Source organism: Homalodisca vitripennis, chromosome 1 (genome assembly GCF_021130785.1).
Source record: "Homalodisca vitripennis isolate AUS2020 chromosome 1, UT_GWSS_2.1, whole genome shotgun sequence".
Classification (NCBI taxonomy): domain Eukaryota; kingdom Metazoa; phylum Arthropoda; class Insecta; order Hemiptera; family Cicadellidae; genus Homalodisca; species Homalodisca vitripennis.
In genome coordinates this window covers 189,386,751-189,408,980 of record NC_060207.1, presented here as the reverse complement: position 1 = coordinate 189,408,980, position 22,230 = coordinate 189,386,751, and the positions used below count along the sequence as shown (strand labels likewise).

Below are 22,230 nucleotides of genomic sequence, written 5' to 3'. Positions count from 1 at the left end.
AAGAAAAGTTGCTAAATATACCATATAAAGCATATTAGAAGATAAGGGTCATCAGACGGGAAATAAAAAACATTTCTTCTGAACTACTGAAAATGTTAGATTTTATCTTATAGCGTGACCTCTCACTGATTAAATTATCAACACTAAACACAACAAGTTAGAAAATATAAATAAGAAACTGCTGAAATGTGGAATAATTTTAAAATTTATCTTATATTAACACATTAGCCACTCAATATTACTGCATCTAACCTTGTACAAATCCAATTGAATATGCAAAAAATGCAAATGTGTAGTAAAACACACACCAAAATTAAAATTCTATTGTTGTGTGGTTGACAGCTATTGTTATGTAGCTAATGAAACAGGCTATAATAAAAATGTAAAGTATATACATTTTTTTATTTCCAGAATAATATTTTTGTAAATTTTCAAAGCAAGAAATTGTTGTAGTTCAAAATATAGTTATAATTCATGATATTTTTATATAGTAAATGTAACTCTTTATGTGGCTTATAAAAATCCAAGCAAATACACAAAAAGCACAAGAATTTGGTAAAACTCACATAATATTCAATTTTATTGTGATTTGGTCAACTGAGCTACAGTTTTTTAGCTAATGAATCGAGCTAGAATATAGTCTAATTTTTTAGAAAACACGATCATACTCATTAGAAGGCTCTGCCATGTTTGCAGTTTTTTTACTTATTTTTTTTTAAATCAGTGTTATTTCAGGATATTGTGTAAAATGATATTATATATAATTTTAAAGGTACAGTACGTGCTTTTTTAAATTTATACAAACATAAAGTTTGTTTTCAAAATAAAATTATTAAATGAACTTGAATATTATGTAAAAATACATGCAACAAATTGCTACATAGCTTGTTAGTTCAAGGAGTTGACCTTAGTTTGGTAGTTTCTTAAGCACACTGGTATGCAAAATAGCACTGTACATTCTGGACACCACCAATATGTTCCTTCCTTCTAGCTTTGCCAGTTTCTACCTTGACTTTTTCTGAGCATACTTTGCATACTCGTGTAGGTTGGTCCTTTTTCTCTGTAGGTGGTATCTTGTCCAGGAAGTATCTAGCTGTAAACCCTAAAAGTTGTGTAGTAATAGTAATGTATTACAACAGAAATATTTGTTTCATATATATATATATATATATATCCCTTGTTTTTCACCCAGAGCTTTACCAACAGCTTTGATAAAATTATAAAGGAGGCATTTCTCCCTCAGACGTTCTGGTTTCATTTCACAGTAAAGCACAAAAGCTTTGGCAATTGCTGTCATGAACAGGTAGAAGAATAATTGTTTCTACCACTTTTGCTTATCAGATTGTGGTCTACGGGGGCTATTCAGAAAGTAACAGATGTTTTTGAATGGTACGGCAGTGGGCGGGGCTTTAGCCACCATCTTGGTGTCAAAACACTCTGGCGTTCAGTATGCATCAAGCTATAGCCATGTGCGGTCTGTATCTCTTTTACTTTTCTTACTGTGATTAATTAAAATGTGTGCTGCAATTGAAAATCCCACCACTTGTCAATTGCGTACAGTGATAAGGTTGTCGGCAAAAAACCATAAACCAATTGAAATTTATCGTCAACTGTGTGAAGTTTATGGAAATGGAATAATGAGTGAAAGCAGAGTAAGGTAGTGGTGTATTGACTTTAAAAGAGTCCACACCAGTGTTCATGACGAAAGTCGTAGCAGTCGGCCTAGCCTAGTGACTGAATATTTTATGAAGAAAATCAACGACAAAGTCCGTGAAAATCACCATTTCACAATGACTGAACTCCCTGAACAATTCCCACAAATTTCACGACGTTTACTTCATGAATTGTTTAGGAAAGCTTGGATACCACAGAGTTTGTACCAGGTGGGTTCCAAAAATCCTTACGGAAGATCACAAAAAACAAAGACTTGCTACATCGTTAACTTTTCTCAATGAATACGACAAATATGGTAACGAACATCTCGATAGTATCGTTACTGACTATAAAACATGGATGAAGCATGTTAATTGTGAAACAAAAACGCAGTTTACAGGCACACACATTCTCCAAAAAAACCAAGAAAATGTCTCCAAACTATGTCAATGAGAAAGATTATGCAACTGTTTGGGATGCTAAGGGTGTGATTCTGGTTGATTATTTTGAACTAGGATCAACAATCAACACAGAGAGGTACTGTGAAATATTACAGAAGCTACAGCAAGCGATACAAAACAAACATAGGGGAAAATTGAGCTAAAAATGTTGTTTTTCCACAACAATGCACGTCCCCATACAGCCAATCGTACATGACAAGTCTTGGATGATTTTTAAGTGTTTGATCGTCCGCCTTATAGCCCAGATCTGGCACTAAGCATCTACCACCTCTTTCCAGCGATGAAGAGCTGACTCGCAATGCAGCCACTTCGATAGTGACACTGAACTTCACACTGGCGTTAATCAGCGGTTAAGATCTCAGGCGGCAGATTTCTACAAAGCTCGAATCGAAACACTTGTGTCACGTTGTGATAAATGTCTCAATTTTAACAGGAATTACGTTGAAAATAGCCTAACAGTGTAGCTTTTTAATGTATATAATGAAATGTTCCTATTTCAGTTGGTTTTATTTTCTAAACGTCTGTTACTTTCTGGATAGCCCCGTAAAAAGCAACATATATGAACTCAGACAACCAATGAACATATTCTAAATGTTTGAATCTAAAAAAAAGCTGACTGAGTTACACAACAGAATTAAATAACAAGGTCCAAGTTGTACTCTGGCGCCAGTTATTTAGTTATTATACTCTGGCACTGCTGACGCGGCCCGATCTATACTCGGGCTCCGGGTACAGTAATAGTGGATCCATCAGGCTATCTTGATTTTAAGAATCAGTCAAAAATCTTAAAGCTTCTAATTTAGGTGTAGATTCGTCATTTTAAAGTGTTTACATCACACAGTTTTTATTGCAACATTTAAGACAGTAAACAAGGTAGTGGTCACTCAGTATTTAATTCCTTTAGCCCTTTTACCGCCAAGAGCCTATATATAGGCTTTGCCATGAGTAGTGGTAAACCGCCAAGAGCCTATATATCATAGGCTCTCTCCTCTTTCGCTAATTACATAATGATGTTTCCACTGATTTTGATTTAGTTCATTTTAATGTATTCTGGATAATTTGAGCTTCCTTAATAATATTGATATACAATATTGATATAATATAATATATAATGTTGATAATATTGATATAATAATATATCACGTAGGACATTTTACAAAGTGTAAAGACAGTATGTTTTCTTAGGCTGGTATTACTTTTTTAATGTATTCTATAATCATCTATATGTATATTTTATAATTGTAATCTTAGTAAAATTGTCAATAGGTCTTTTTTATGTAAAGACCGTAATATTTTAAACTTTTCTCATTTGTGTAATTTATATTTTTAGTTCTTGTATCTTTTTTACCTTTTTATACAAGTCTTTATTGTATTATTATATACATTTTAATTTTATCCTCAGTATATTTTATTTCAAGGTAATATTTGATTAGGTATATATTATATTATATCATATGATTTATAACTTACAAAACACATTGTAATGAATTTTTCCAAATTTTCGTTTTGTACCTGTACAATAAAGAGGCTAATAAATATTTCAAATGGTCTAATTATTTTTTGAAACTCCCTGAAGTTCTTCTAAGTTAAATGTATAATTGTATTACATAAAGATTTTGTGGTAAAAAGAACAAACTTTGGTACTTATAACACTTCAAAGTTAATATTTTTTGTATTAAAAAAATAAATAAAAATAAAGTTAAAAAATTCAGTATTTAAAAATGTATTACAGCCAACATCTACACATAGAAAGTTAGCGCATTTAAAAATAAAGAAAACAATACCAACAACTATCTATTTTCTATCTTTGTAATTAACAAAAATATAAGTGATAATGTAAACATGCGTAAAACTGATCAAAATGCCGTGGCGGAGTAGCGACGCGCACCCCGGGCAAAGGCCTGGCGGTCAACGCAACTACTCGTACAGATATCGTTGGCGGGCGACGCACCAAGTGTGGCTTGCGGCCTGGCGGTAAAAGGGTTAATCATAATCAGGTGGGTGATGAAGAGTTTCAACCTTATGATGATTACTTCTGTAATATGCAGTTAAACGACAAAGGTTTAAATGACCTTTCTTGTCTTTTATTGGTCTTTATGAAGTGTCATAAATAATAACTTGCTAACATCTATCACACACCATTTTGTATCTGTTAGCAAATCTTGTCAGCCATATGTTTCTTGTTTAAACTTATATGTGCAATCTGTATGACAGGTTCCGCAGTTCATAATGGACCACTCGGAGAAGACTCAGCGAGGCTGCAGGATCATCTGTAGCATGCCACGTCGCATCTCCGCCGTGACTGTGAGTGAGAGAGTGGCAATGGAGCGCGGAGAGCCGCTCGGCAAGACTGTTGGCTACCAGATCCGTCTGGAGAGCAGGTATTTTTTGTGTAGGAAACCATTTTAAAAACTACTATGAGCAGAGTTGAAAAAAAAACTAGAAACTGCACTCTTTAGTTTCTTTTACCAGTTTGTTTTCAATGATGCTATTATACCAAATGACAAATACAGTTATCCTACCTTTTAAATTATTTTTGTAACTTACTTAAGATAAATAAGCTTATTTTGTAAGTATTATAAGTATATGATGATATGATATTTTTCCTTGACCCAAGAAAATGTGAAGGCAAAACAATATATATATGTTGCAAGTGAGAGATCCGGGTTCGAGACCCGGCGGAGCAAGTACTTTTTGCGATTCAATGTTTATTGAAATTAAATTAGGCTAGCCACTTATACAAATTTAATGAATGTAAATAGAAGTCATTTGACAGGTATTTAGTCTTCCGATCATATGTTAGTTTGGTTATTTAAACACATATGTGAAAGAAACGGCCAAATACAAAATAATTGAATCGTAAAAAGTGAGGGCTCTGTGGTGTAATGGTAGCACATTCACCCGGCAAGTGAGAGATCCGGGTTCGAGTCCCGGCGGAGCAAGTACTTTTTGCGATTCAATGTTTATTGAAATTATATATATATGTTTATATATATTCAAAGAAGTGTACAATTGCACAAAGGCTTCTTATAATAAAGACAAAAAGACTTCTTATTCTTTTAATATTTCAATGAATTGTTGTTGTCAAAAATGTATAAAATAAACAAAATGTATATACACAAATAAAGATAGGTAGGCAATATTGTTAATTTACAGAAATGTAAGAAAGAATTAAACTAATTTACAGTCCAGAATCAAAAGTGTTATGAAGGATTAAGTTACAGAAACGCACTTAAATACAAAAACACGTTATATTTTACAAAGTCTATTTCAAAATATATTGAGTTGCTAAGAATAACTATATAAAATTTAACTTAATGCAGTTATTAAGCTCAGTTAATCTACTTAAATGCTAATTTGCTCGCTTTTTTTTGATAAAATTATCAATTATATCCTCTTAAGTTAAGTTTCACTCACTACCTCTTCATTTTCAATCAATAAAATGGCTAAATTTGACAAACATTCCTGTCCCATGGACGATCTTAAATAATTGCTGATAAGCTTTATTTTACTGAAGCTTCGCTCACAAGAGGCCACTGTAACAGGAAGTGTAAAGTAAATTTTTGAAGCCATTGCCATCTCTTTATGAGTTCTCTCAGGATTTGATCACAAACCAAATTTATTTCCCTCCGAAATTCCTGTTTTGAATCGAGATACTCATCATGCATTTGTTTGTTTGAATCTGAAAGACATGTTGAAGATGGAGCTTGTATATATTTTGTGATGTGTCTGACGAAGATAGCCTTGCTATCGAAAGGCCCCACAAAAATAAAAGTTTTAATATTGGTTTATGTGTTTAAATGTAAATAAGTTAATCTGAAAGACATTGGCTTATGATCTCTTGTCTTTTTCCAGCAAAATTATAATCGATACCAATTTCTTGCGCTTTCTTTGTTGCATAGTCGATCGCTGGACCAATTCCTTCATCTCGAATTTCCTGAGTCGTATTTGACAATCCCTTTATCATTTTGTTAACCTTGTCCACTGTAACAGTCTTTTCATCCTTTCCTAAAGATACAAAAGACATATGAATTTGAAGTTGATGTGCTTGATGAGTCCTTCAGCCTTCACTGACGTTTCCAGGTTCCATTTGTATTCGTTAATAATAGCAATTTTCTCCAGATTTGCATACAGTTTGTTCAGTGTTCTTTTTAAAGCAGCAATTGCTCTTCGTATGGTTGACCACCTAGTGTCACAATGACCCTTCAAAGTAATGTCAGAGTTACTTAACACAGCCTGCCACCTTCCTGTAGCATCACTGAAGAACATAAACATTTATTAAACTGTTCCAAAAAAGTATCATTAGAGGCGAAACAGCAGCAGCATGTGATCTGATAAGGTTTAAGCTATGTGCAGCACATGGCACTAACCGAGTACTATCATTTTGTTTGAGGTTTTGAGCTTGCATACTGATATATTTTCCAGCCATATTGCTACCATTATCATAACCCTGACCTCTGCAATTATCAATACTTAGGCCATCTTCTTAAAGTTTTTTAACCCTTCCCGCGCTACAGCAATTTGGGACGCACCATACCCAAACGCTACATATACCTCAAAATCTTTTTTTTTTCATAAAGTCAACGCTAATGTTGTTTTTGAGTTTGTTACCATATAAAAAGACTTTTGTGAACAAAAAAATTACAATGTTTGTAATACTTTTATTTAACTTATAAAAAAATATAAATACACAAAATTCAACGAAATGTTGAACAAAATTTTACTATTGTGTATAATATTATATTATAGTATATTATATATATAGTATGTATATTATAGTTAAAATAAAACATTAATGAATATAAAAAGATCTACAATTAGCCATCACGGTGTTCAAGGTAACGTCAACATGTGGTACGTCTTGAAACACGTATCCGGGTGCAGGTTCGGCCGGGCGGTGCATGTCTCGCACACGTAAATGGACTCCTTGCGTAGACCGTTGCGTGTACACACAACACATCTTCCCGTCCCCTTTTCTCTTCTTGCAACAAAGTGAGATAACGTACGCACAACAGTTCCACTCGCAGTCCGCGAACGAACTAAACCGGCGAGTTAGTTTGTCAGTAGCGCTAGTGTCTGGCAAAACAGGCAGTGGCATGGGTAGTGCGCCACCATTTTGCAGGTTGGAGAACAACCAAGAGGCGGGGACAACTATTACTGTGTTTTTCTATTGAGGAATTTATGCTCCAGCAGCTGCTGCAATCCACTGGTAAAACTGGGAACTACTTACTCCCAATAATACTCCCATGGCACTCAATGTTTAAAAGCGAATATATTAGTCAACAGCATTTTTAGCAAAGTAAAAATTGGTGGTTATATTTGTCAACAGTGTGCGAAGGGTTAGAATGTCCACTGAAATACATTCTCCTGTTTTTCATTAGTGTTGATAAAGTCAATACAACTTTCTTTAACTTGACACTTCCCATCTGACAAGTCAACAAATCTAATAATTTGGCTCATTTGCTCAGTGTGAGTACTGTTTGGTGTGCAGTCAAAGATGATGGAAAAGTATTTTCCATTTTGTATTTCATTCAAGATTTTCTGCCTCACATTACTTCCAGTTTACATTTGAGCTCATTTTGTACTTTAGGTGGAAAGTAACTGAGTGCCATTTTATTTTATTTAACATAAGTCGTATTTTCTGCTAGTTTATGCTGATAGTGACTTATTAGTTCTAATGTGCTAAAAAACTCCACTACTTGACTTACCAATGATTTCTTTCTTTGCTGTTCCTCAAAGTGGTAGATCATTCTTGGCACAAAATATAATTATATATATGACTACTTTCTTTAAAACCACTTGCCATCAAAATGTGTATCTCTATCCAACACGGGAAACTTGAAGGTTGATATGTCAACTATTTGAGGGCCACGTTCAACCAGCAGAATTCAAATACTATCAGTAATCAATGGATAGCTAGACCCTTTTCTGGATAATTAAAAAACTATTTCACTTATTTGTGATGAACAGTATTCTTCTATTGGAGGTAAATCATGACAATCAACTGCTGATCCTTTCTCATCTAAAGAAATGTGTAAAAGATTCGTTCTCTTCATAGTTGCTTTCTGAAACTGGTGGGTCTATATGATGGGAAGTTGATGGTTGTGGTTGGTTTGTCATCATTCTGTATCATTATACAATTTCGGCATTACTCTCATCTTGATCTGTTGCAGTGTTATGTGTGCCCACCTCCTTGTTGGATTTTAGCCAATTTTTCAAGTGTCCTGAAAGGAGAACTGCAGCTCTTTCCTTTTCTTTTCTTAGTTTTTTTAAATGCACTTTTAGATAGTTAGTTAGGTCCCATCTTGTTTGTTGTTTAAAAGGATATTTTTTAACCTAGAATAAAATATAAATGAAATTAAAATGAACCTATGCACATAATAATAACATTAACATATGAATAATTTATAATGGGCCGCACACAAAAGAACCCTCTGGGCTCAAATACCACCGATTGGCTCAAGTACTCACCCCAGGTCAGACCGAATGTAGACGAGATAATCAGACTTGTCATGTTGATTTTTGGAAATGGAAATTTTCCTAGGGAAGCAGCCGTTCAGTTGGCCAGCTAACATGATTTCCGTACTCCGATTCAAGATCATTTTAACGATACGTAAAAGAGGTACATGAGATATCTCTCAAAATAATTTGGCAAGGAATATATTAAATCATTTTTTCAAGAAAAAAAATAACAAATATGTTTCTTCAATAATTACGGTTTTGCTAGGGTGGGCAATGAGTTTTCTAGGTTGGGCACATGCTAATTATTCAGGTGATGTGAACATTTTGTTATTTCTCTGCATACTATGTTAATGCTTACTATGTGTGTATATATATATATATATATATATATATATATATATATATAAAACACTGAATGAATAAAGAGAAAACATTCTTGAAGATTATGAGATGCCCCTAAACGGTTGCTACACTTCGAAGACTAGTGTTTAAATAGTGGAGGTATGTAGTTAGGTATATTTTTAAATACGCATCGATTGACTCTGATTTGCTCTGAATGTAAAATATCAAGGAAAAACCAAAGCAGCAAAACAATGTGCAAGTATAATCTGGATGGTTCATTGTTCCCAGTGTGAATGGACCGGAAACTTTTTTTCATAGCTGATAATACTAGCTTTACGTACAGAAAAAATTGTGAAGGGATCATCAAAGTCTGGAGGGGAAAAAAAGAAAGAAGTATAAGTGATAGAGAAAGAAACATCTTACATATTTTACACGTCAGGCTTTATTTTTGTTTTAAAGAAAGTTATTGTTGTTGTTCTATGTTCTGTATTCCATACAAACGTTTGACTATTTGCATTACAACTGAGGTAGATCTCTCTTTCATATAGTTCATCCTTATAAGATTAAGTTCAGGAGGTTTACAAGAACACATCAAGGAAGTGTTGTCAGCATAAAGTACACACTTGTTGGATAGAAATTTTGGGTGGTCATTAATGAAACCATGAACAAGAAGGGACCCAGGACTGAGCCCTAGTGAATCCCCTTGTCACCCTCATAATATCAGACCTCTGGTCGCTTATTTTGACAAATTGGTACCTATCAGAAAAAATGCTATAATCTTCAAAATATACTATATTAAAGTATGTAATGATGAAAAATCTCTGTACAGAATCTCTCCGAACACAATCCTGACGTACTGCACCAATGGGATTCTGCTGCGTACATTACTCTGTGGTGACTCACTGCTGGCTACTGTGACCCATGTCATCATCGACGAGATTCATGAACGTGACCGACTCAGTGACTTCATGCTGATTGTGCTGCGTGATGCACTCGCCAAGTATCGTGGTCTAAAGCTCGTGCTCATGTCATCCTCTCTGGATACACAGATGTTCTCCAAGTACTTCACTAATTGCCCAGTCATCTCGGGAAACACTTGTCCCATCATCACTGGTATTCTAACATTAGAAAATGCTATTGAATGTAATTTTTCTTTTAAAGTGATGTCGGAAAATTTAAGCAAGTTGGAATGTCTTTTTTTTTGTAAATAACTAAATTATAACATCCAAATTATTGTTGTCATACATCCAACCACCTAGATGTCGTACATAAGGTATATTTGAGTCATGGAATGTTAGCTGGAGCTACATTCATATGTTCACAATATCATAAACTCCATTATGATAAATTACTAGAGCAGTCTGCACCTAAATAGTATGATGACATTTTAGACAGTGTTGCCATATCGCTGCTGACTACCAGCTGTTCCTGCTATTACGTAGTGATGATTACATACTGTCTGCTTGATTTCAATTTTGTCTGCAAAACAGACAAACATTTGTATATTTGTTAATGATAACAACCGGTGATAATCTTTTTTTATTGCAACAGGCGGATTCAGATGAAGTTGAGGGAGGATTCAGATTCATCATTCTTCATCAGACTATTTCGTGCAGGCTGCTCTAATGGGTTGCATGTTTACATCTGTAGTGAATTCCCAGTAGGTTATGATTAGTTCTGGTTCAAAGAAGCATCAACTGTTGAATGGCAACTTATACAATGACATTCTGGAGCTGTCAATAATTGTAATACTTGTCATATTATAATTTTGTCTATTATCCCCATTTTGGAATATTTCTGTTATCAAGATCACCTTGTTGTTTTTAAAGCCTTAATTAATGGATTTATTTTACAAACATATGTTCTCACATTGCTGTTTGTATGGGAATTAAATTGGATCTTATTTATCAAACACCTTAACAACATTGTTTTAAGTAGGCCAATATTTACTGTAAAATTAGAAAAATGTATGAGACTTAAATACAAATATGCCATTAATGAAGTTTGGATTACTTGAACAATTTTAGTTCAAGTTCTGTAACGTTTATTGCAAAACGATTCTACACATATATTCTATCTATTATCATGGAGTGAATTTGTAGAGTTAATACATTCAAAAATGTAAAAGAATTATTTTTAAATGTATATCTTGTTACATAAACTGTTTTTCAAAGTTCTCAGTCTGTAGTCTATAAATCTCTTCCTTTAGTGACAGAAATAATTTTTAAACTTAAAAATGTGTTCAGTAGAACTTTTGAGGTATACTTGCAATTATGTTGTTTATGTTATCAGTATGAAAAATGGTTGAAATAAAGATGTTTAGGCAACTCTTTAGTGAATAAAGAACTCAATTATGTAATTGGAAGAAATGCAAGAAGAAGATGCAAGTTTATACTAAATAGCTTGTATTGCTCCTTATTAATACATTTAATTTGACAGACTAGTGATGATCACTCGTAAGTCTGCAGTGAAGTGTTAAATCAGGCCTTTTTTCTAACAAGGGTAGAAATTGGTTGGCTGCAAAAATTTAAAACTATATGACATACGTTAGGTGAAAAAGTTCTTTACTCTACAAAGAATCTTCATATTTATGATTGATTGTTTATCTCAAATCTGCATTTACATATATTTTTAATACGTACAACATTATTTGCAGTACCAGGAAGATTGTATGAAGTTCAAGAATTCTTCCTGGAGGATATCTTAAAGAAGTAAGTTTGATTTCTTAATCAATACAGCTAGTTAATTCCTATATGATACATAATAAATTATGTAATGTGTAAAATAACACGCCAAGTAGTCTTATTTTCTATTATTGAAGAAACTCATTATGATTATTAGGTCATAAAACGACTTTTAAACATGCCCTCATATCTTTATGTTTCATGATACCTGTATAAAACCACCTCCGGTTAAAAGTTGTAATATATAACGTGTGTGGGTATATACAGTGTATAAAAGTTTAATGTTGACAAGTAATTTTGATTTTCCAGAACCGGATATATGACAAAAGAAATGGTGAAAGTGAAGAAAGACATAGAGCGGGTGAAACAAAACAAGTTGGATCTAAAGAACTGGATATCAGCCCTAAATGTAAACGGGAGCTCCAACCAACAAAGCTTGACCTACACAGCAACGCCCATCCTTGGTCAGCAGTCAGTAGAGGTGAGGTGCTGGAATCTGTCCTATCTCAGGCGTACTTACATATATTACATATTGATAAAGTCATATTGTTAAGTTTATAAACGACTTTACTCACTCCACCTGTGATCTACTCAATCTTTTACACAACCTGTCATGTATACGATAAACAACATTTGAACATTAACTTCTAGAATCCTCCCTAGAATTACAATATTGCCTGGATTGGACTGACAACAAGATGATTTTTAAAAGTTCTGTCGGATCCTTAACCCATTGAGGTAGTAATTATTTAAGCTTCTGCAGGCCTGGTGACAGCAATTTTCCGAAAATGTAACTTTTGTTATATTCGAAACTTTGTACATTTATGGTATAGCAATAAAATTTTAAACTTTGTTTAAAATAGATGTTTCTCTATATTGTTGCATTAAATTTGATTTTTAAAAAATTTTACGTTTATAAAACTCAATAATTACAAACCAATCAAAATCAAAATGAAGACACTTTTTAATCAAACAAATTTTTGTATGTATTTAGTATTTTTATTTTACAATCCATTGTGTGAAATGTAATTAACTACATATTAAAAAATTCTAAATTACAACAAAAAAATGTAAATACTCATTGCAGTGTGTGTGGTTTTTTTCTAATTATTGCAGCAGATGTTGATGTTCTATGGCAAGATTCATAGTTGTTATAGCCTATTTTGCACTTTTCAGTGTTCACCTTATCTATGGTACTCTTCTATGGAGTAACTCTGCTGGAGCAGACCTAATTTGTGAGAGCCTATAGGTTATTATAGTATTAGTGATAAAGATTCCTGTAGACCTTTCTTTATTAACGTAGGTATACAGTGGAACCTCGATAAGTCGGATTAATCGGGACCGCGGCCGATTCGGGTTTTAACGAAAATCCGGGTTAGCAGGATAATTAGGTAAAAATTAATAAAATACGGTATACTTTCAGATAAACTCCATTATAATTGTAAAAAACATCAAACATATGCACATTAAATTATTATTAATCCTTACAGTACATTTATAACTGTTCATTTCCTGGTAAAAAAACTCAGTCAGCTTTGGTTGTGCCAATGTCGTCTGCCGCTTGCGTGCTGTGCGATCCCGCAGTCTCTTCAACATGAGCCGTTATTGTCTGCCCCTAACCACAGAGTAACGTCATTTTCATCGACTTCAGAGCAGCCATCAATATTTTTGGAACATATCCAAAAGTTCTTGGGGCTGGACATCGTCTGGAGAGTCATTTTCCATATTACAGTTCCCCACTGGTTGAATTATATTTTCAGGCAAGTCGCATACACCCCTTCCACAGTTTTTTTTTCCAAGATTTAATTAAGCTGATTCTAGTCACGTGTTCCCAAAATTCTGCAGTTATGTACATTACAGTTTTCACATTAAATGTTTTGAGAATCTCAACTACACCGTGTTCTCCTTCATTGTCAATGATTGTGCTTAGCATCTGTCTTCTGTAAACCTTGATTTTCTCGAGAACCCCCTGGTCCATGGGCTGTAATAGCGCTGTTACATTAGGCCGGCAAAAACTTGACGGTGTTGTCCCCCACTGACCAGCATATCTGCAGACGGATGTAAAGGAGCATTTATCAATTAGTAGGACAGCTATAATTGGCAACCCACAATCTTTTAAATATTTCGTCACCTGGCACAAAACAATAAAAAAAACCAGTTTTTAAAAGTGTTGCTGTCCAACCAACCATGCACTTCTTTGAGACTTGTAGACAACTGGTAGAGAATCCTGATTTACGTTTTTCAGTGCTCAGTGGATTTTTTCGCTTTTCCTATTAAGAGTAGAGGAAATTTATGCTTCCCCGAAGGCATTGCTGCAGGCCATTATTGTCAATAGGTCTTTGCTTTTGTTGTATCCCTTTGCGTCTTTTTCAGTTTTGAGGCCAAAGTTTTGCTCGGGCAACATTCTGTAAAACAGACCTGTCTCATCGGCGTTAGTTATATATTTGATTTGCCGTAAAATTTTCTTCTTTAACAAAATCCAAAAAACTTGTTTTTATAGTCATCAGCAGTTGCTGTTGTCCCCAGATAGATTTTCTCCTGTGATAGATAGTTGGCGAATACCATACCGTTTTTCCACCTATCCAACCATCCTTGACTCGCAGTAAAATTTGGTTCACAATCAGACAACTGTTTGTTCAGCTTGATTGCCTTTTCTTGAATGATAGGCCCAGACACTGGCAAAACCACGTTCCCTTTCCGCACAAAACCAAACATACAAAGAGTCTCGTTTTTAGCTTTCTTAGCTTTGCACCGATTGCCCAAACTGTCTTTTGTTATCATCTTGAAACAAAATTCTTCGATTTTTGTCCTATTTTCTTTCCATCCGATACTGTAGATGTACCGACACCATAAGATGCTGCAATTGTTTTTTAAAGCTTCGCCTTTATCAATCCTACCTAATGCCTCTAGTCTCTTTTCCATTGTCACTAACACATGTTTTACGTTTTGTTGCCATCGCGTAGATAAAAACAAAACGCACAACACAAATGAAGCACACTATCTGAAGCACGATTGGAGAACAGAAGCAAAAACAATACAGTACACTACACACACAACACGGGCACAAGCGAGAGCGGAGCGAAAGTAGGAAAGGTACTGAGGGGCCAGGCGGTAGCGTGGGAGAGGATTTGGGGAAATACGCGTCTGTTATTGTTTCCGAGAATCCGGGACAATGGACCGCCACTCGGCCGCCGTGTGCCATGAGTCACACACTCACTGTCGTACAGTCCCATCAAATACTGATACAACATCGATTTCACGGATACTATACCACTCAAAAATATTACGTTTTTATTATTGAAATGTTTGTCTGATTTTTTATTTTTTTATTGAAAATCGGTCCGGGTTTAGCCGGACTTCCGGGTTAACGGGGGCCCCGACTTATCGGGGTTGTACTGTACTTCTTCTTCAGTGGGGTGGTCTATTGCTATGCACATAAGCCTCAACGGCCTTTTGCAAAGCACACTATGAGACCGACCAGTCTACAGTTTCAGCAGTTCCACAAACCGCCGAAAACAACCAATCAGGTCCTCCTGGGGAAATTCGTCACCCTTATCAAAACTACCAAAGATTGCATACCACTCCCTTGCTATTGCAGGGCAGTCAAAGAGCAGTTCAGCAGTTTCTTCTTGCTCGTCACACATTCTACAGAGCGGATCCTCCCGAAGGATACCAACTCTGTGAAGATGATTCCTCAGTTGACCATGTCCCATAATCAGACCCATAACCTGAGAAGACACCGATCTACTTAGGGAGAGAAGGTTAGATGCCACCCTAGGGGATTGTAGAACTATTCTGCATATTCTCAGACCGTTTTAACCAAAGTTCTAATATTTTCAAAATGGCGGCCATTTAACCCTAGAACACTTATGTATCGTAAAAAATGACGACTCGCCATTTGCAAAAATGCCACACCCCACCATCAGAGTCAAGGTCACGCCCCCCTCTCCACAGTACCTTCCCCACTCCAATAGACTAGCTCAGTCGCGGAGTAGCCGTCCAACAGGTCACTTGCTTCTTTGTTGTTCCGAGTTCGCGTCGTAAATCTGACGATACATAAGTGATGGTGTAACTTTTATCCTTAGTTGATCATAGTTTGTTTTTCATTAGATTTTAGTGCGTGTGTTTAGATTTTAGTTTTTGTGATTTTCTCACAATGGATGAAGACTATGAGCGTATGACTAATCAAATAAGACAATACCTGGAAGAGTCTAGTGACGAGGAAACTCATCGTTCTTCCAATGACAGTGGAAGTGACAATGAGGATCAATGTGAAGTTGATGAAGTAGAGGACACAGATGTGGACGATATAGACGCAGATGAAACCTACTTTCCACCAGAAAAAGGCCTCAGAGTTTTCGAGAGTGAATCAGAGTCAGACAGTGACAATGAGGTAAAACGTAAGAAGAAGAAAAGGCGTAAGTCTAATATTGAGCTTCCATCAACATCTACCGCACAGCAAGTATGTAGGCCTAGATCTAACCTTTCAGCACAGCCCAATGCTGACCTTTTCAACTTATGATGATAGTGCCAACGATTTGACTGAATATAACATCTTGCCTGATGCTGTACCTGAAAATGCGTCAGATCCCGATGCAGATTCCAACCAAACACAATTTACAGTAGATGCAAATATTTTTATTCCTAAAGCTACTATTATTAGAGCTAAGAACAAGCATGTGTGCACACTAAACCGCAGCCTACGAATGCTCGTACTCCAATGAGAAACATTGTGCTCTCGAAACGTGATGTTGTAGGAACCGCCCGTGGATCTGTACTGCCTCTATCAAGTTTTCTTGAAAATATTTGATGAAGCCATGATAAGTAAAGTTCTGCTCCACACAAATGAAGAAATGGATCGACTTAGAACTAATTACAGAAATCAGGCAGTAAATACAATACAACCTATAGGTATGCAAGAGATGAACGCGTTTCTTGGTATTTTGGTGAACTCTGCATGGTCTCATGATAATCATTTAGCTGCCAGAGAAATGTTTGACAGTGTATGGAGTGGTTCCCGGTACAAATGTACCATGACCTGTGATCGTTTTGAATTTATTGTGCTGTCACTCCGTTTTGACAAATAGAGCCACACGTGAGGAACGCAAAATGACGGATCCTTTCGCTCTAATTAGAGAGCTATGGGAAGCATTTGTCCGGGAAACTGCAGAACAAAATTACAAACCTGGTAGTTACGTAACAGTGGACGAGCAGCTCTTAGCCTTCAGAGGAAAAATGCCCATTTAGGATGTATATTCCTAATAAACCGGCTAAATATGGGATCAAAATTGTTCTATGTTGTGACACCACCACCTATTATGTGGTCGATGGAACACCCTACTTAGGAAAAAAAACTCCAACACAAGGGCAAGTCTGCAGTTGATTATTTCGTGAAAACTGTGACTAGAAGCATTCATGGATCTAATAGAAGTGTTGTTACCACCGACAACTGGTTCACAAATGTACCACTTGCTGAGGAACTCCTGCAACAGCCTTACAATATAACCACAATAGGGACAATCCGTATAAAAAGAAAAGGTGTTCCAAAGGAACTTGCCAACAGAAAAGAACGGCCAGTTGGTTCTTCCATGTTTCTTTTTGACAAGGAGAAAACTTTGGTTTCCTACAAACCAAAAACCAATAAGGTCGTTGATTTGCTATCTACTATGCACTCTGGCATGAATCTGAATCAGGAAACCAAAAAAACCTGAAAATCATTCATGAAAAGGAGCAGTGGACACGCTTGACAAGATGTGCGGGGACATGTCCTGCAGCAGAAAAACACGTCGTTGGCACTCTGCGTGTTTTACGGAAATGTTGAACATTGCTTTTGTGAACTCTACGTCATTTATTGCATGAACAACATACGTTTGGGTCACAAACCAATGAAAAGAAAGCTCTTCATGAAGGAATTGTGCAAGCAATTGACAGAACCACATATGAGAACCCGACTTCAAACGCCCAATCTGAGGAAGGAAACAAAAATCCAAATGTGTGAAATTCTTGGAATACCGAACACCCCCGAAATTCCGAGAGGACCAGGACCACGGAAAACATGCTTTTACTGCCCAGCAGCACTAAGACGCATGACGACAACTTACTGCGGGTCATTGCAATCACCCAATATGTGCTCAACACCGAGCAACCTGCTGCGTGGAGTGTGACACATAACTTTTCAATGATGCACCTAACAGAGACAACAAGCTAAAAAACAGTACAACATTTAAAAAATCTTATTTCATTCCTTTTTTACTTTGTATTCTGCTGCTTATTATTCAATAAAAAAATTTTTTTACATGACTTTTTTGCCTCACTTTATAAACATGTTTTCCCATTTTTTTATATAAAAACATAGTATCTTTTAATGTTTTTTCCTCTTTTAATGTTTTGTATCTTGTAATGAGTTTTTTATGTTCTTAAAAATATTTCTCAAAACGCCAGAGAGTTGGTTAACAAGATTTAAATATTATAAATACAGAAAAGTTAACTATTAGGAAGATTAAAACAAAATGCTTCCAAGTCGTAAAATTTACTACACATAAGTGATCGTGTGACAAAAAAACCACATAAGTAATCTAGGGTTAATTTTGTTTGATGAAATATCTAATAAACCACTGTTTTTATTAAAATTTTATAAGACACAAAAAAGTTTTTAAATATTTTTTTGTTTCCAAAGATACCTTATGTATAAAAATCAGTTAAGAAATAACCATTGTATGGAAGGATTCGTATTACATATGCAAACTAAATGGCCCATAATTTGGCAGTATTCAGTGAACAGCTGTTAAATCAACTGTTACTGTTATTGAAATGCAGCAATGGAACTGACTACTGAACTTTTAACATCTAATAAATGTAAACATAACCAAATTAACATGTTTATAAGATCAGTTTGCAATTAGTAGTGTTATGTATTCTTTTGAAGACATGACGGACATGCACCTGATGTATGGACTTGCAAACTACAACTGTGCTGATGCTCGTTGTTTGTATGAATAAAGGTTTCCAAATATAAATTTACCAAATGAGAAAACATTTGTAAGACTTCATGATCGTCTTAGGAAGACTGGATCATTTGCACCCTTGATGCATGACTGCGGTAGGCCCCAAAACCACTAGAACATTGGAAGCAGAAGAGCGAGTGTTGGAAGCAGTTGAGCAAGTCCCTAGTGTGAGCACCAGAGGAATCGCATCAATAGTAGGAGGCGTCGGTGAAAACTCTGTAAGAAATTTTTGTCCGCACACGGCCAATTGTATACAAGAGCTCTTGAATGGTTTTGGGTGGGAAGTTTCAGTTTCCTCTTATACAGCCTGGATTTGTTCCAGCGATGAGGATGTGGCTTGTTACATAACAATTTGACACTGATGCTGAACTGCATGTCGGTGTAATCCAGTGGTTTAACTCGCAGGATTTCACAGAGAGGTTATATAAATTAAGAAGATTTTGCATTCCAAAATAGTTTTTCTGATCAGCCATTCATGAATTAAATGATCATTTCAAAACATTTATGAATACCATTTGAGGAAAATTTCCTAATTCACTCCCTGTTTAAATAAAACCATTATGCAATTGCTTGAATCGTATTAATTTTTTATAAAATATTCAAATAAAAAATAATTTTGATTTTTGTGTAATTAGTTTGATTGAGTCAAAATTAGGTAATTGTATGACTCTATTGGCAATGAGAAATGATGCAATTAGCAACAGATGTTTCATGGATGTTATACAAGGATGATTATTATATTTGTTTTGTGTAAAATCAAGTATTGTCTTATTATGGTTCAAGGTGAGCCAAGAAATAGTGGAGTTGGAGGGGTATTTGAAACAAGATATGGACAGATGCTTGGCCCAAGCTTGGGCTTCAGGCACAGAACAGGCTTTCACACAACTGTTGCAGTTGATTCTTTCTGAGAACATTTCTGTGGACTATCAGGTACGAGGATTTGATAAACTACTTTTGCAAGTCATGTTTTATTAGAAATAATAGTTATATGAGTGTTTTTATTTAACAGTTTCTCAGATTTACCATACAAATGTGTAACATCTGATATTGGAAAGAACCTTAGTATATTTAATACTTTAGACATTTTCAGTAAGAAAACTACTAATGCCTATATAGAGAGTTGTGCATAAGCCTCAGTATTTAAACTTTAATCGTTCAACTTGTACATGTACAGTATACTGATAAACCATATGGTTGTCTCCACAACACATATATACAGGGTGAATATAAAGTCAGGACCCCCCCCCCTCTACTTTTTTCTATAGGTAATATAAGGAGATATCCTTTGGGTAGTGGTGCAATATGGAAAGGAAGTTTCATTTTATGATTTTGAAATTTTTTTTGTCCCCCAAAAATGCGAAATTTTGGGGGCAACCCAAAAATTTCAAATGTAATACCCCAATCAAGTGACCCCTCATTTTAAAAGAGCATGAAAAAACTTAAATAGTGGTGAAAACCAGAGATCGCTATCTCTTTCCAACAACATAGCCAATAAAAAATTGTAATTAAATATTTACACCTAAATTTATTTTGTTTGGGTACAGTTTTCCGTCTGCATGGAAACAGGTTTAATTGGTTGTTTGTGTTCTCAATGAGTGAGGCATGGAATGGACGAAGAATCCAATATTAGAAAGTAACCTGATAAGAAGTTTATTTGTCCAATGAGTGACTGGGCTTTCCCAGTTCGAAGTACAGTTAGTACAAACTAGTCCATTTCCTTGTTTCAATTTTGTGAGAACAGGTCATACTTTGACAGTATTTATTATCTTAGTAGATCATTATTATCCAGTGGTATTGTGTGTTTACTGTTCCGTGAAGTATTTTGAGAAGTTTTTATGTGTTTTAGTGTTATTACAATAATTTATTTATATGCACTTTCGCATTGTAAGTTTTAAATAATACTATCTAATTAATACTGATTACGAGTAAAAATGGCACGTAGTCACGAAGATAAAGTAGAAATGATATTTACTTTCGGGGCTTCGAATGAAAATTATCATGAGGCAGAAAGGTGGTTTTTAATTTGGCACATCCTGATAGACCTGTGACAAGGAAATACTTAAGAACTTTGGTAAATAAGTTCTGAGAATTTGGTTCCATCAAAGATGCCCCACGCTCAGGTCGGCCCTCCTTTAGGCGGTGACAAACAGTTTGAAATTGTTGCACAATTTGTTGAAGATCCGCAGCAGTCCACCAGATTAGTAGCAAATCTTTGTGATGTTTCCCAAATGTCCTGTAGTAAAGTTACTGAAAAAAATAAATATCACGCTTATATAAAATTAAGCTTATCCATGAGTGAAAACGAAGACGATCCAGACCGTCGTCTACAATTTTTGTGAAGAAAATGGAAGCACTAATTTCTGCTCATCCATTGTTTGTTTCGAAACGCTGTGTTTAGTGATGAATGCAGTTTTTTCGTCAATGGAGATGTGAACAAACACAACTGCAGGGTACTGGGACACAGAAAAATCCCCATGTTTTCCGTGAATCTCGCACCCAGTACCCAGAAAAAGTTGATGTTTTGGGCCGGGATTTTTGGGGAATCACATTATAGGACCATTTTTTATTAATGGGAATCTCAATGGTCAACTGTATTTGGAAATGTTACAAGAATAAATTTTTCCTGCAATAAATACTGTTATTAAGGAGAATCAACATGAATTTGAAGAAGAAATCGTTCATTTCCAGCAAGATGGTGCCCCACCACATTATCATCGTGCTGTACGACATTTCCTGGGAACTCAGCTACGTGGTCAGTGGTAGGCGTGGTGTAATAGAATGGCTTGCACGGTCTCCGGACCTTACACCCATAGACTTTTTTCTGTGGGGTCACATAAAATCCATAATTTACAAAACACCAGTAGCAAACCTCGAAGATTTAGGAAACAGGATTATTGATTCTTGCAACCAAATACCACCTCAGACTTTCCAAAACGTCAGAGAGAGGCGTTCACTTTACGCTTTGTCCTCACTGCCAAATAGTATGAGGCCTTCAGTTTGAACATTTGATTTGACTTCGTGACGTGGTGAGTTATTAAAAATTGTTCTGGGTAATAATGGCTATTATTTCGGATTAGGAAAGAGATAGCAATCTCTGGTTTTCACCACTATTTCAGTATTTTTCATGCTCTTTTATAATGAGGGGTCACTTGATAGGGGTTTACATTTGAAATTTTTGGGTTGCCCCCAAAATTTTGTATTTTTGGGGGACAAAAAAATTTTCTAAATCATAAAATGAAACTTCATTTCCATATTGCACCACCACTACCCAAAGGATATCTCCTTATATTACCTATGGAAAAAAGTAGAGGGGGGGGGTCCTGACTTTATATTCACCCTGTATATATATATATATATATATATATATATATATATATATATATATATATACATTTCAAAATAATTCATATAATAATTTATATTAAGTCTTGTAATAATATTGATTAAGTCAACCTGTAATATTTTATTATGGTTATTTTTGTTATTTTTTTATGTTAGAATAGACCTACAATGATTTATATGTTTTATCTATGACTTTGTCAATCACACATTGGCTGTTCAAAACAATCAAACTTTTGACTTCTGAAAAAACCTTTACATTTTCAGAAGAAGTCAGAAGTCAGA

At 35.2% G+C, this 22,230-nt stretch overlaps 1 protein-coding gene across 1 annotated transcript in view; it reads left to right on the top strand.

The window, feature by feature from the left end:
• Window positions 1-22,230, top strand: part of LOC124354333 (3'-5' RNA helicase YTHDC2-like) — a 97,279-nt gene that overhangs the window by 14,865 nt on the left and 60,184 nt on the right. Inside the window, exons 7-11 of the mRNA XM_046804704.1 lie at window positions 4,329-4,495; window positions 9,748-10,031; window positions 11,575-11,629; window positions 11,912-12,083; window positions 19,390-19,536. Of these exons, the coding sequence (XP_046660660.1) occupies window positions 4,329-4,495; window positions 9,748-10,031; window positions 11,575-11,629; window positions 11,912-12,083; window positions 19,390-19,536 (825 nt within the window). The remainder of the gene's footprint in view (window positions 1-4,328; window positions 4,496-9,747; window positions 10,032-11,574; window positions 11,630-11,911; window positions 12,084-19,389; window positions 19,537-22,230) is intronic.